This window comes from Centroberyx affinis, unplaced genomic scaffold, assembly GCF_046629955.1.
Source record: "Centroberyx affinis isolate AG114_WGS23_722 - 3 ecotype Tasmania unplaced genomic scaffold, CSIRO-AGI_Caff_v1 ptg003251l_1, whole genome shotgun sequence".
Taxonomy (NCBI): Eukaryota; Metazoa; Chordata; class Actinopteri; order Beryciformes; family Berycidae; genus Centroberyx; species Centroberyx affinis.
Genome location: NW_027281277.1, coordinates 26,952 through 43,132, shown reverse-complemented (window position 1 = coordinate 43,132; position 16,181 = coordinate 26,952). Strand labels below are relative to the sequence as shown.

Below are 16,181 nucleotides of genomic sequence, written 5' to 3'. Positions count from 1 at the left end.
TGATATGGCTCACCCATACCCCTTCGCTTACAGATGAGCCCCGTCTTTTGCTGCAAGTTCAGGACAGGTTGATCTGAAGTGTCCGGACTGGCCAGCGCCTCTTTTCATTCTCCTTTCTCGCTCAGCAGGGGTCAATCTGGTGTTACCAAGTTGCATAGGACTGGACTCAGGCTGGCTATTGGAAGGCCCCACTGGAGATGGTAAGGAGAGGAGACGATGACCCGGAATCTGGCCCGGTGGGGGGCAGTAACAGATGTTGGTTGGTCACCAATTACTAGTGTTAGTATGGGTGTTCTTCAGGACTGTAAGCAATGATGTCAACTGTTTTTATCTAAAGCCATAGTAATGAATCTTTCAGTTTATGTACAGACAGGCTATCCCTTGGAGGCATAGGCTACGTACACACTGCCACAATTCCGTAGTGACAACCGAATTTATGAACTTGCATATGTATCGTTCACACTGGAGCAGAGCAGAGTAAAATTACCAGATTGTACGGGTAACAGGAGTCACTCCACTCCTTCGATCTTGCGATGGTTGTAACGAATGTCTGTAACCATAGTAACGTTTACTTCAGACCAATATGGTGGCTACCATTGCCTGTGTTTTCAGTTTACTTGAAACCAGTAACACCAGTAACCAGAGGCGTGAATTTATCCATAAGATGTTAATAAACTGCCACTGACAGCGGCATCATATTCTCTTTTTCCACCACATAGACTTGATACTTTTAACCGCAACATTTGGACCCAAGACTGCAGAACTGGTAGGAACGACCACAATGTTGAGGAAACAGACTGGATGGAAAATGTGACAATGTCTCACGACACTTACCTCCGTCTCTTTCAAAATAACGGTCATAATGTTACATAACGTAACGAGTGTTGCGCCTTACGTCACGTAACAACCAGTTGTTCAGTCCGGTTCTGGTACACACTACTCGGACTAAACGAATCTGCATTCAAATTCGGTTGTCAATACCTGAATTTTCAGGTGGTGAGTTCGGTAGACTATTTCATGTCCAGGAGCTCATGTCCAAGATCTCATCAAACTGTTGTTCTATGTGATTAATGTGTGAAATTATTTTACATGGAGTTTTGATGGCGCTGACTTGGTCAATAGAAAAAAGGAGGAGAGGGAAAGACTTTCACACCTGTCTATCCTTGTTTTTTAGAATTCTGAAAACGCAGGTCTTTAAAGCCCAAATATATGGATAGTCATGGAAGGATGAGACTGTAGCATTTCCAGCAAGTGATTGCCATCAAAACTCCAGCTTCTGTATTTACATGGAATATTCAAACATGTATATTGACAGCTACTCGTCAGAAACACTTTTTTCAGACAAACCCTTCCAAGGAACCAATTCAGTAAAATCCTGTAAGTGTGTTGACTGTGGGTCGGAGGAATAAGAGGAGGAGAGAGACGTGTGAAAAGCACTTTCCCAAACAGATTTAATGGACAGAGCTTATTATATATGTATAAATATTTGACATTTAGAAAATGTTATGAATACTGGTTATTTCCTATTATTTTAAACTATATAACACCCTTAGGTTGGCTATTGGAAATATGAGATTAGTGTGTGCGTAAAAGCGCATTCAAAAAAGAAATGTTTCAAGAGTGAAACGTGAGACACCACAGCCCGGCAGCTACAGGTAGGGAAAGCTCTCCGGTAAATAAACAATGGCAACCGCTCAACCGCTTTGACAAAAACACTTTGTTAGGCTATTAATTCTTACAAAAATGATACTGAGTGAACCTTTGTGACGCCACAAAGTTAAGGAAGTCCAAATGACTGAAATTAGATATAGTGGAAGCAAAAACAATGGTAATTTATCAAGCAATATTTTATTAAACCATACAGTGTATTTTCTATCTGATGTACTGTCTTTTCTCATACTGTGAGATCTTTTTTTTTTATCAAGCCCCGAAATTAAGGAATAAAAAGTCTGTGAAACATTAAAATACCCCCCTCCCCCCTATAAACACCAGTGTTGAGAAATTAAACTTTTTGAAGACTAATAGCTCGACTGTGTGTGTGTGTATGAATGTGTGCGTGCATGTGTGTGTGTGTGTGTGTGATTTTGCTCAACCCTTAGAGGACCACGTATTCCTTCACTTTCAATTGTATTCTTTTCGAGTAAAACATCAAAATTACCAACCCGAAACAATTATACTCGCTCTCTACTATATCATTATTAAATTATGGATTCACCCCTCCCAGATCCCGCAGATCCTTCGTGTCAACGCGATAACTTGAACAGTTTTTATAAAAATCTTTTCACATTTGGTATGGACATTGATGACCCCTAGAGGAAGAACTCTATTGATTTTGATGTGTTTATGATTATAATAACTTTTATTAATTAACTGATTAAATTAATCTCCATGCTATTTGGACCCATATCTCACCAACGCTGCATTATATTGTATTGTAATTTGTCAAGAGAACTGTTCAGGCAATTATGGAGATTTGTGTGAAGTTTGTTTTCTGTGATTATTATTAATAAATTAATAAATACATTTTTGTTACTTTTTTTATTATTATTGTTTTTCTCTTTGGGCTCAATTTCCCGTGAGATCGTACATGCTAGAGCCATGAAACTTTGCACCATGGTTTAGTATGGCTTCAATTAGACCCACAAGAAATATGACCCCCATCAGCCTGATGATGGCGCTATAATTAAAGGTCAAAAATAAAATGTTTAAAGGGCTGTATCTCCCACACAGTTTGTCGGATTTACATGAAACTTTGTGCACATGTCCATCTAACCGTACTACAAATTTGCCATAAGGACCCTCAAGATTTGCCTGGAAAATTTTTGAGATATTTGGAATTTTTTGAAAAACAAATTTTTAACATCTCCTCCTACACTGTTTGTGTAGGCTACTCCTATTACCACCAAAATCGGTCAGTAGCATCTATGGTCCTACGCTCTTGAAGTTTTGTTCATAGATTGTTGATCTCTACTGTAGTTTTGAAGATATTAACTCTTAAAGTTGTAAAGGAGGCGTGGCCTATAAGCTAAATTGTTTCGCCACAAAGGCCAGAAAACTGTATTTCCTAATCCAATAAGTGAAATTGCACGAAATTCGGTACACATGCTCTAGGGCCATGTCCTAGTCAAAATCTGAAGTTTGGTCGTCATTAGTGAAAGTGGGCGTGGCCTATGACATTTTGGCTCATAACTCAAACAGAATTTCACCAATTGCTATGAAACTTGGTAATCATGTTCCAACCTTTATGTGGAACATGCACACCAATTTCCATACAGATCAACATCAGCATTTTGAGTGTACAGCTAGACACAGTAAAGTCAATACAAGGTTGGATATTGACACCGTTTAACTTTCTATTACATTGTTCAGTATCAGAACTTGACAGCTTGGGGCCTGATGGCTCAACAGCCTAATATGACAAAACTGACAGTAATCCTTTTTTTTTTTTTTAAGATTTATTTTCAGGCATTGTATGCTTTATTTGACAGAGACAGTGTGAGAGAGAGACAGGAAGGTATGGGAGAGAGAGAGGGGAGGAAGGGGAAGGACTGAGCCTTATATGGTGTGCGCTCTACGCGGTGAGCCACCGGGGTGCCCCCAACTGACAGTAATCTTAATGCAAACTTCTACGTTTCAGCTCTGGCTGCTGTATTGGCATGAACCCAGCCATCACTGCTAGCGGCTATATTTAATTAGTAGTTAAATTTATTATTGAGTGCTAAAAAAATAGTTAAGGTACATACCCTTTATTATCGGGGAATGAATTGAATGGCTTTTTATTACATTTGACTTAATGGGGCCTTCGAGGATTGAGGAATTTCAGGGATATACCCTTGCTGTCGGGCCCCGACAGCATCCTAGTTTACATGTACTTTTACTGTTCCTTTCATATTCGACATTACAGCACCAATTTTACACCATTATATTCCAGCACCAATAATAAACACTAAAGCAACATCTTTACTAAATAAATCACAGATCTGAATGACACAATGCTGTTCTCTGTTTATTCTTCCACTGTTAGACTGCAAAAGCTGTCACTACATGTATAACAGCAGCGTTCCACATTACACAAGACAATCCTGTGTGTCCTATAGACGGATTTAATGATCAATGTGCCATTACAATTGAAAGTGTGACATGTCACACGATGAGTGTTCTGCATGGGGCACACAGCATCTCAATTTGAAAAAGTCTCAGGGCCTCACTCATAAAAAAGTGCTTGTATTTGATTTTAAGCCTGCTTATGAATATTTGAGCAAACTCATAAGTGAATGAAGCTCTGCCTGCTCCTTCAATCTGTAAATCACATGTACCTGTAGAGTGTGAACACACGAGCAACTTCTCAAAATAGAATTTTGAAAATGATATTGCAATGATATACAGTCCTGTACAGTCCTGCACAGACAAGTCGCATTTCATATAGCTCATTGCTCTACATCAGCCTGGCTTCACAGGAGCCCGGCTGCAGTATCTGAAGGTTGATAATGAGTTTAATAGCTTTTCTAAACCAGGGGTAGAAAAGGGCATAGATCAGAGGATTCACACAGGAGTTGAAATAGAACAGCCAGGTTGCAACAGATGATGCGGCGGCTGAGGTGTCCTGTGCTGTGACAAAGGGACAGTAATACGGAAGGAGACACAGTAAAAACACAAGCAGGACAATACCAAGAGTTCTAGCTGCCCTTATCTCCGATTTCTTAACAAATCCAGTCACAGTACTAGGTTTGGCAGCAGCAATTTGAGACCGCATGACGCGTGCCTGCGACACAGCCACCACAAATACTCTCATATAGAGAAATACGATTACAGTAACAGGGCCGATAAAGGTTAAAATGAGGTCAACAGCAGCTGAAACGTAGGTCATGAAAAACACACATTCTTCATAGCAGGAGTAAAACACATCTGGCTGTGACAAGTTATCTTTCAGAATTATACAGTTGAGGAAAACAGAACACATCCAACACAAGCTCACACAGATTTTAACTCTGCTGTTCGTTATCATGGACGAATAACGCAGAGGGTAACAAATAGCCGCGTAGCGGTCGACTGATATGAGTACCATGTTCCCAACAGAGGCAGAGGTGAGGATGAAGCACACAAACTGAAAAAGAGCACATATGAGGTTACCCAGATACCAGCAGGAATGCAGGGTGGAGATGGCCACTGGCATCACCAGGAGGCCCACAAGCAAGTCCGACACAGCCAGAGAGAGGAGGAGGATATTGGTGGGGGTGTGGAGCTGCCTGGAGTGGGAGATTATGATTACGGTGATTATTGATAATTTGTTCTTGTGCTGCATATTCTGATGAGAAATCCATGTCACACTGTAAATGAGTTTAGATCACAGCAAATATTGTGAGAATACAGGACAGTGAAATTATAACTCTACAGAAATGGAAATATTAACAATAAACTGTAGCCTATATGACAAATATAGCTCCACACTATGTTTCAGCTCAACACTATTTTTTAACAAATTAAGATGTGCAATGACACAAGAAGGGAAAGGTTAGTGGGGATGTGAAGTGGAAGATTATGATGATTATTACAATATGTGACACTTTATACAGGAAAACCTCACTGAGAATGAGGTTTACAAGAGAAACCCATGAGAAGCTCTTACCAGTCTATTTAAAAACACATTCAAAGAGCTAGAATGGAGGGCGGACTAAGAGCTAAAGTTGGTCTTTTAAAACAGAGGCCAAAGAAAGCAGAATAAAAAAAAACCTGACACTATTATTTAATATATTTGAATAAATGAACTGGTACCTGAAGTGGGAGATGGAGATGATGACCAGCAAGTTGAGAGTCACAGTGAGCAGAGCGATGGTGGACACCATCGTGTTGATGAGCGCCGCCTTGGATGTCAGAGGCATCGGCCTGCAGGAGGTGTTGAGAGGGAAGCAGAGCTCAGCTAGTTCCAGTGTCTCCATCACCATCAGAGGATGTGAGCTAGAGAGCAAAAAGGAGAGCTGTTGAGGTCTGACAGCCCTCTGACTAACTTCTCAGAGGACGGTGTATTTATCTCGTTCTCGTCTTCATTTACATCTGTTGCCCTCCCTTCTCCTTGTCCTCTTTCCTCGGCCCTCCTTCTCATCAACTTTTCCTCTCCTTCCCATTTCAACTTCCACTCCCCCATTCCAAGTTTTTGAGGGACAAGTATGACTCAAGTCAAAAATGTTTGAGGAACAAATCTCAGCCAAGTCTCACAGGTCTTAGTCAAGTCGCAGACAGTCTGCTTAAACCACAACATGGTTGTATTCTGTCAAATGTACAGCTAGCTGTAGCTGTTATGTAGCTGTTTGTATATCAGGCAAATAGGTTAAATAAAATGATAATGTCACCTAAATAAAGGTATAGATACGAACCACAAGTACATAATCACTTAATACATTATACAATATGAAAACAAGACTAAGAGTCTAACAGCCCCGCGATGTTGAATTTTGTGGAAGTGTCTCTGCCGGGAATCGTATGGTGCCAGAATAGTGACTTTAGTATTTGGCATTGAAAAAAAAGAAGTTGGCATTGTATTTGGAATTGAAAAAAAATGTCATTGAAAAACAGGACATTTTCATTGAAACTGACAAAAAAAAACATTTGCATTGAAAACTGTTGCAAATAATATTTATCGGAATTGAAAAAAAACAACTATCTTGGCATTGGAAACAAGTATAGATCCTGTACAGGCCCACGACACGTGTGTTGAATTCCACTAGCTACAGCCACACTGATCCGTCGGAAAAGGGACAGAATTATTGACGGATAGATTTCTGTCCATTGGACTGTTCTGGAATGTCAACATGGCAGAGAGGCAGAAATACAGTAGCCTAGCTTCGCTCATAACGGTACTACTTCATATAAAACAAGTTAAATTCACTTGAACACATTGTTTTATCACTCACATTGGGTTGAAAATAGGAAAAATTGTCTAATTTCTTCATTCTTGACATTTTCACAACACAACCTGTCAGCTCCGCGGCTCAGATTAAACTGTCTGTGCTTGTCATTTGATTGTTCGTTTGTGTCTAGGCGATGAACCAGGGAAGAGTCTATAAAATATGAATCTGCACCAGAATCAGTGAGGGCTAGGAGAGACTTGAGACTGATTGTTCCAGGACAAACAGTCAACTGAGTGCGAAGAGAAGAGGAATTAAGGGAATTGATATGGCTAACCCGTACCCCTTCGCTTACAGATGAGCCTTATCTTTTGCTGCAAGTTCAGGACAGATTGATCTGAAGTGTCCGGACTGGCCACAGTCCGGACACTTCAGATCCAGCGCCTCTCTTTCATTCTCCTCTCTCGCTCAGCAGGGGTCAATCTGGTGTTACCAAGTTGCATAGGTTCCACAAGACTGGACTCAGGCTGGCTATTGGAAAGCCCCACTGGAGATGGTAAGGAGAGGAGACGATGACCCGGAATCTGGCCCGGTGGGGGGCAGTAACAGATGTTGGTTGGTCACCAATTACTAGTGTTAGTATGGGTGTTCTTCAGGACTGTAAGCAATAATGTGAACTGTTTATGTTTTTATCTAAAGCCATAGTAATTAATCTTTCAGTTTATGTACAGACAGGCTATCCCTTGGAGGCATAGGCTACGTACATACTGCCAGAATTCCGTAGCGATAACCGAATTTATGAATGAGAGTGAATTTGCATATGTAGGCCTATGGTACACACTGGAGCAGAGCTGAGTAATAAAGAAATTACCAGACTGTATATGTACGGGTAAAAGGAGTCACTCCACTCCTTCGATCTTGCAATGGTTGTAACGAATGTCTGTAACCACAGTAACATTTACTTCAGACCAATATGGTGGCTACCATTGCCTGTGTTTTCAGTTTACTTGACACCAGTAACACCAGTAAACAGAGGCGTGAATTTATCCATAAGATCTTAATAAACCGCCACTGACAGCGGCGCCATATTCTCTTTTTCCACCACATAGACTTGATACTTTTAACCGCAACATTTGGACCCAAGACTGCAGAACAGGTAGGAACGACCACAATGTTGAGGAAACAGAATGGATGGAAAATTTGACAATGTCTCACGACACTTACCTCCGTCTCTTTCAAAATAACGGTCATAATGTTACCTAACGTAACGAGTGTTGCGTCTTACGTCACGTAACAACCAGTTGTCCAGTCCGGTTCTGGTACACACTACTCGGACTAAACGAATCGAACGAAACAAGTTTTTCCAGACAAACCCTTCCAAGGAACCCTTCCTATGTTGACTGTGGGTCAGAGGAATAAGAGGAGAGGAGAGAGACAAGACGTGCGAAAAGCACTTTCCCAAACAGATTTAATGGACAGAGCTCATTATATATGTATAAATATTTGACATTTAGAAAATGTTATGAATACTGGTTATTTCCTATTATTTTAAACTATATAACACTGTTAGGTCGGCTATTGGAAATATGAGATTAGTGTGTGTGTAAAAGCGCATTCAAAAAAGAAATGTTTCAAGAGTGAAACATGAGACACCACAGCTCGGCAGCTACAGGTAGGGAAAGCTCTCCGGTAAATAAACAATGGCAACCGCTCAACCGCTTTGAAAAAAACACTTTGTTAGGTTATTATTTCTTACAAAAACAATACTGAGCGAACCTTTGTGACGCCACAAAGTTACGGAAGTCCAAATGACTGAAATTAGATATCGTGGAAGCAAATACAATGGTAATTTATCAAGCAATATTTTATTAAACCATACAGTGTATTCTATCTGATGCACTATGTCTTTTCTCATACTGTGAGATCTTTTTTTTTTATCAACCCCCGAAATTCGGGAATAAAAAGTCTGTGAAACATTAAAATACCCCCCTATAAACATCAGTGTTGAGAAATTTAACTTTTTGAAGACTAATAGCTTGACTGTGTGTGTGTGTGTGTGTGTGTGTGTGTGTGTGTATGTGTGCGTGCATGTGTGTGTGTGTGATTTTGCTCAACCCTTAGAGGACCACGTATTCCTTCACTTTCAATTGTATTCTTTTCGAGTAAAACATCAAAATTACCAACCCGAAAAAATTATACTCGCTCTCTATCATTAAATTATGGATTCACCCCACCCACCGCCGCGTCCGCCGTGTCGTCCGCCACAGATCCTTCGTGTGAACGCGATAACTTGAACAGTTTTTATAAAAATCTTTTCACATTTGGTATGGACATTGATGACCCCTAGAGGAAGAACTCTATTGATTTTGATGTGTTTATGATTATAATAACTATTATTAATTAACTGATTAAATGAATCTCCATGCTATTTGGACCCATATATCACCAACGGTGCATTGTATTGTATTGTAATTTGTCAAGAGAATTGTTCAGGCTATTATGGAGATTTGTATGAAGTTTGCACTTTCTGTGATTATTATTAATAAATTAATCAATTCATTTTTGTACTGTTACTTTTTTTTAATTATTATTGTTTTTCTCTTTGGGTTCAATTTCCCGTGAGATCGTACATGCTAGAGCCATGAAACTTTGCACCATGGTCTAGTATGGCTTCAGTTAGATCCACAAGAAATATGACCCCCCATCAGCCTGATGGTGGCGCTATAATTAAAGGTCAAAAATAAAACGTTTAAAGGGCTGTATCTCCCACACCGTTTGTCTGATTTACATGAAACTTTGTACACATGTCAACCTAACCGTACTCTACAAATCTGCCACAAGGACCCTCAAGGTTCGCCTGGAAAATGTTTGAGATATTTTGAATTATTTGAAAAACACATTTTTAACATCTCCTCCTACACTGTTTGTGTAGGCAACTGCTATTACCACCAAAATCGGTCAGTAGCATCCATGGTCCTACGCTCTTTAAGTTTTGTTCATAGATTGTTGATATCTACTGTAGTTTTGAAGATATTAACTCTTAAAGGAGGCGTGGCCTATAAGCTAAATTGTTTTAAGTTTGTGATAGATGGTTCAGTCATCATCATGAAACTTGGACAACATGTTCACATATCATGTCCTAGTCAAAATCTTAAATTTGGTCATCATTAGTGAAAGGGCGTGGCCTATGACATTTTGGCTTATAACTCACACAGAATTCCACCAATTTCGCCAAGAAACTTGGTAATCATGTTCCAACCTTTATGTGGAACAAGCACACCAATTTCCATACAGATCCGACCAGATTTTGCCCAACAGCAGCATTTTGAGTGTACAGCTAAACACAGTAAAGCCAGTACGAAGTTGGATATTGACACCTTTTAACTTATTAACTTGTTCAGTATCAGAACTTGATAGCTTGGGGCCTGATGGCTCAACAGCCTAATATGACAAAACTGACAGTAATCTTAATGCAAACTTCCATGTTTCAGCTCAGGCTGATGTACTGGCATGAACCCAGCCAGCGGCTATATTTAATTACTTAAATGTATTATTGAGTGTTAAAAAGTAGTTAAGGTACATACCCTTTATTATTGGGGAGACAATCCCTAGAGGATTATATCCATTCATTTTGGACTGTTTAGGAGTAATAATAATATGATTAACTTTAGATTAGCCCAGAAGGAAAAATTTTATTATTTGGCAAAATAAAAAATAGTTGGGACCTACAACCAATATAATTGGGAAGATTAACCCTGGAGTCTTCTTATGTGATTACTGAATGGCTTTTTTTCTTACATTTGACGTAATGAGGCCTCGAGGATTGGGGAATTTTGGGGATACACCCTTGCTGTCCTAGTTTTGTAATGAATTCAGAAGCAATTCTGATGCTGTTACCTCGACATACACATTTGCATAAAATGTTATCTGTCTTCATCACTTAGTGTTATTATATCCCCGAAATGAGTTTCGGGGATATTATGGATTCACCCCACCCGCCGCCGCGTCTGTCTGCCGGCCGCAGATCCTTCGTGTGAACACGATAACTTGAACAGGTTTTATAAGAATCTTTTCAAATTTGGTATGGACATTGATGACCCCTAGAGGAAGAACTGTATTGATTTTGATGTATTTAGATTATAATCGGCCTGATGGTGGCGCTATAATTAAAGGTCAAAAATAAAAAGTTTAAAGGGCTGCATTGTCCGATTTACATGAAACTCGGTACACATGTCCACCTAACCGTACTCTACACATTTGCTATAAGGACCCTCAAGGTCCGCCTGGAACATTTTTGAGATATTTTGAATTATTTGAAAAACAAATTTTTAATATCTCCTCCTACACCGTTTGACCGATTACCACCAAAATCGGTCAGTAGCATCTATGGTCCTACGCTCTTTCAATTTTGTTCATAGATTGTTGATATCTACTGTAGTTTTGCAGACATTAACACTTAAAGTTGTGAAGGAGGCATGGCCTATAAGCTAAATTGTTATAACTTTGTGATACATGGTCTAATCATCATGAAACTTGGACAATGTGTTATATGTGCAACATTTGCACATTGCAACATTTGCACATATAATGAACATGTGTGCAAAGCCATTCAAATATTGACCAATATGGGGCGCCACAAAGGCCAGAAAACTGTATTTCCTAATCCAATCGGTGAAATTGCACGAAATTCGGTACACATGCTCTAGGACTATGTCCTAGCAAAAATTTGAAGTTTGGTGATCATTAGTGAAAGTGGGCGTGGCCTATGACATTTTGGCTTATTACTCAAACAGAATTTCACCAATTGCTATGAAACTTGGTAATCATGTTCCAACCTTTATGTGGAACATGCACACCAATTTCCATACAGATCAACAGCAGCATTTTGAGTGTACAGCTAGACACAGTAAAGCCAATACGAGGTTGGATATTGACACCGTTTAACTTTCTATTACATTGTTCAGTATCAGAACTGGACAGCTTGGGGCCTGATGGCTCAACAGCCTAATATGACAAAACTGACAGTAATCTTTTTTTTTTTTTTTTTTTTAGATTTATTTTCAGGCATTGTATGCTTTATTTGACAGGAACAGTGTGAGAGAGAGACAGGAAGGTATGGGAGAGAGAGAGGGGAGGAAGGGGAAGGACTGAGCCTTATATGGTGTGCGCGGTGAGCCACCGGGGTGCCCCCAACTGACAGTAACCTTAATGCAAACTTCCACGTTTCAGCTCTGGCTGCTGTACTGGCATGAACCCAGCCATCACCGCTAGCGGCTATATTTAATTAGTAGTTAAATTTATTATTGAGTGTTAAAAAAATAGTTAAGGTACATACCCTTTATTATCGGGGAATGAATTGAATGGATTTTTATTACATTTGACTTCATGGGGCTTTCGAGGATTGGGGAATTTCAGGGCTATACCCTTGCTGTCGGGCCCCGACAGCATCCTAGTTTACATGTACTTTTACTGTTCCTTTCATATTCGACATTACAGCACCAATTTTACAACATTATATTCCACCACCAATAATAAACAGTAAAGCAACATCTTTACTAAATAAATCACAGATCTGAATGACACAATGCTGTTCTCTGTTTATTCTTTCACTGTTAGACTGCAAAAGCTGTCACTACATGTATAACAGCAGCGTTCCACATTGCACAAGACAATCCTGTGTGTCCTATAGACGGATTTAATGATCAATGTGCCATTACAATTGAAGGTGTGACATGCAACTGTCACACGATGAGTGTTCTGCATGGGGCACACAGCATCTCAATTTGAAAAAGTCTCAGGGCCTCACTCATAAAAAAGTGCTTGTATTTGATTTTAAGCCTGCTTATGAATATTTAAGCAAACTCATGAGTGAATGAAGCTCTGCCTGCTACGTCCATCTGTAAATCACATGTACCTGTAGAGTTTGAACACACGAGCAACTTCTCAAAATAGAATTTTGAAAATAATATTGCATTGATATACAGTCCTGTACAGTCCTGCACAGACAAGTCGCATTTCATATAGCTCATTGCTCTACATCAGCCTGGCTTCACAGGAGCCAGGCTGCAGTATCTGAAGGTTGATAATGAGTTTAATAGCTTTTCTAAACCAGGGGTAGAAAAGGGCATAGATCAGAGGATTCACACAGGAGTTGAAATAGAATAGCCAGGTTGCAACAGATGATGCAGAGGTTGAGGTGTCCTGTGCTGTGATAGAGGGACAGTAATACGGAAGGAGACACAGTAAAAACACAAGCAGGACAATACCAAGAGCTCTAGCTGCCCTTATCTCCGATTTCTTAACAAATCCAGTCACAGTACTACGTTTGACAGCAGCAATTTGAGACCGCATGACGCGTGCCTGTGACACAGCCACCACAAATACTCTCATATAGAGAAATACGATTACAGTAACAGGGCCGATAAAGGTTAAAATGAGGTCAACAGCAGCTGAAACGTAGGTCATTAAAACCATACATTCTTTGTAGCAGGAGTGAAACACATCTGGCTGTGACAAGTTATCTTTCAGAATTATACAGTTGAAGAAAACAGAACACATCCAACACAAGCTCACACAGATTGTAACTCTGCTGTTCGTTATCATGGACGAATAACGCAGAGGGTAACAAATAGCAGCGTAGCGGTCGACTGATATGAGTACCATGTTCCCAACAGAGGCAGAGGTGAGGATTAAGCCCACAAACTGAAAAAGAGCACATATGAGGTTACCCAGATACCAGCAGGAATGCAGGGTGGTGATGGCCACTGGCATCACCAGGAGGCCCACAAGCAAGTCCGACACAGCCAGAGAGAGGAGGAGGACATTGGTGGGGGTGTGGAGCTGCCTGAAGTGGGAGATTATGATTACGGTGATTATTGATAATTTGTTCTTGTGCTGCGTATTCAGCTCCTGATGAGAAATCCATGTCACACTGTAAATGAGTTTAGATCACAGCAAATATTGTGAGAATACAGAAAATGGACAGTGAAATTATAACTCTATAGAATGGAAATATTAACAATAAACTGTATCACAAATATAGCTCCACACTATGTTTCAGCTCAACACTATTTTTAACTAATTAAGATGTGCAATGACACAAGAAGAGAAAGGTTAGTGGGGATGTGAAGTGGACGATTATGATGATTATTACAATATGTGACACTTTATACAGGAAAACCTCACTGAGAATGAGGTTTACAAGAGAAACCCATGAGAAGCTCTTACCAGTCTATTTAAAAACACATTCAAAGAGCTAGAACGGAGGGCGGACTGGGAGCTAAAGTTGGTCTTTTAAAACAGAGGCCAAAGAAAGCAGAATAAAAAAAAAAACTGACACTCTTATTTAATATATTTGAATAAATGAACTGGTACCTGAAGTGGGAGATGGAGATGATGACCAGCAAGTTGAGAGTCACAGTGAGCAGAGCGATGGTGGACACCAGCGTGTTGATGAGCGCGGCCTTGGAGGTCAGAGGCATCGGCCTGCAGGAGGTGTTGAGAGGGAAGCAGAGCTCAGCTACTTCCAGTGTCTCCATCACCATCAGAGGATGTGAGCTAGAGAGCAAAAAGGAGAGCTGTTGAGGTCTGGCAGCCCTCTGACTAACTTCTCCAGAGGACGGTGTATTTATCTCGTTCTCGTCTTCATTTACATCTGTTGCCCTCCCTTCTCCTTGTCCTCTTTCCTCGGCCCTCCTACTCATCAACTTTTCCTCTCCTTCCCATTTCAACTTCCACTCCCCCATTCCAGGTTTTTGAGGGACAAGTATGACTCAAGTCAAAAATGTTTGAGGAACAAATCTCAGCCAAGTCTCACAGGTCTTAGTCAAGTCGCAGACAGTCTGCTTAAACCACAACATGGTTGTATTCTGTCAAATGTACAGCTAGCTGTAGCTGTTATGTAGCTGTTTGTATATCAGGCAAATAGGTTAAATAAAATGATAATGTCACCTAAATAAAGGTATAGATACGAACCACAAGTACATAATCACTTAATACATTATACAATATGAAAACAAGACTAAGAGTCTAACAGCCCCACGATGTTGAATTTTGTGGAAGTGTCTCTGCCGGGAATCGTATGGTGCCAGAATAGTGACTTTAGTATTTGGCACTGAAAAAAAAGAAGTTGGCATTGTATTTGGAATTGAAAAAAAATGTCATTGAAAAACAGGACATTTTCATTGAAAACATAACGTGAACTGACAAAAAAAAAACATTTGCATTGAAAAATGTTGCAAATAATATTTATTGGAATTGAAAATATCTTGGCATTGAGAACAAGTACATATCCTGTACAGGCCCACGGCATGTGTGTTGAATTCCACTAGCTGCAGCCACACTGATCCGTCGGAAAAGGGACAGAATTATTGACGGATAGATTTCTGTCCATTGGACTGTTCTGTAATGTCAACATGGCAGAGAGGCAGAAATACAGTAGCCTAGCTTCGCTCATAACGGTGCTACTTCATATAAAACAAGTTAAATTCACTTGAACACATTGTTTTATCACTCACATTGGGTTGAAAATAGGAAAAAATGTCTACTTTCTTCATTCTTGACATTTTCACAACACAACCTGTCAGTTCCGCGGCTCAGATTAAACTGTCTGCGCTTGTCATTTGATTGTGCGTTTGTTTAATGTGGCAAGATATCCCGGTTGTGTGGAGTGTTCCGTTTTTTAAGCACTGTGATTTGCCCGAAGGTCCAAACACCGCCCAGCTGGAAAACTTTGGTCATAAAATGAACCGGGCCAGTAGTTTAAGCTGCTAACACAGGTACAACCACCGATACTACTCTGTATTTATTTTTTCAGAACCAGAACGTGCATTACGTGGTCAAATTTACTCCCGGAACGGTGCACAGGTGCTTTCCAGCACATATAGCCTAGATTTGTTTCCTGTCAAGAGACTTGGGGCCACCAACATCACATACCGCAGGTAATAACATGACCTACCGTTAAGGTTTGCAGGACAGAAGAAGATGTAGATGTCTGTAAATTGACGGTGAAGAGTGTTGCTCTGTGTGAGATCCAATATGACATTATCAGTGTATGAGACTGAATGTGATATTTAGCCCATAGGTGAGAGGCCATCTCTTAGTCAAAGACGCCCTCTAGAGGCCATATCACAAAGCGACATCTCACTAAGCATTACCTGACTGACTGACTGGCTGACTGACTAACTGCCTGACCCGCATTTGACATGTGATGCCCTCGGCTAATAGACTCCATGGTAAAACCTCTCGCGGCAGTATTGGATACCTACAACTTTCTCTCCTAGACCATGGAAGTGAGGTTAACTGGAGATCTTCAGTCATAGTACAAAGCACAAAAAACTC

The 16,181-nt window shown here is 40.2% G+C and overlaps 2 protein-coding genes across 2 annotated transcripts; both read right to left on the bottom strand.

Moving 5' to 3' along the window:
* Positions 1–4,435: 4,435 nt before the first annotated feature.
* Positions 4,436–5,936, bottom strand: LOC139660217 (trace amine-associated receptor 13c-like). The gene is made up of 3 exons (XM_071538301.1): positions 5,773–5,936; positions 4,976–5,246; positions 4,436–4,762 (listed from the first exon to the last, which is right to left on the bottom strand). Exons 1-3 carry the CDS (start codon positions 5,934–5,936, stop codon positions 4,436–4,438), a joined length of 762 nt encoding a protein of 253 aa, XP_071394402.1.
* Positions 5,937–12,875: 6,939 nt separating this feature from the next.
* Positions 12,876–14,380, bottom strand: LOC139660215 (trace amine-associated receptor 13c-like). Its single transcript, XM_071538300.1, has 2 exons — positions 14,217–14,380; positions 12,876–13,686 (listed from the first exon to the last, which is right to left on the bottom strand). Exons 1-2 carry the CDS (start codon positions 14,378–14,380, stop codon positions 12,876–12,878), a joined length of 975 nt encoding a protein of 324 aa, XP_071394401.1.
* Positions 14,381–16,181: the final 1,801 nt, after the last annotated feature.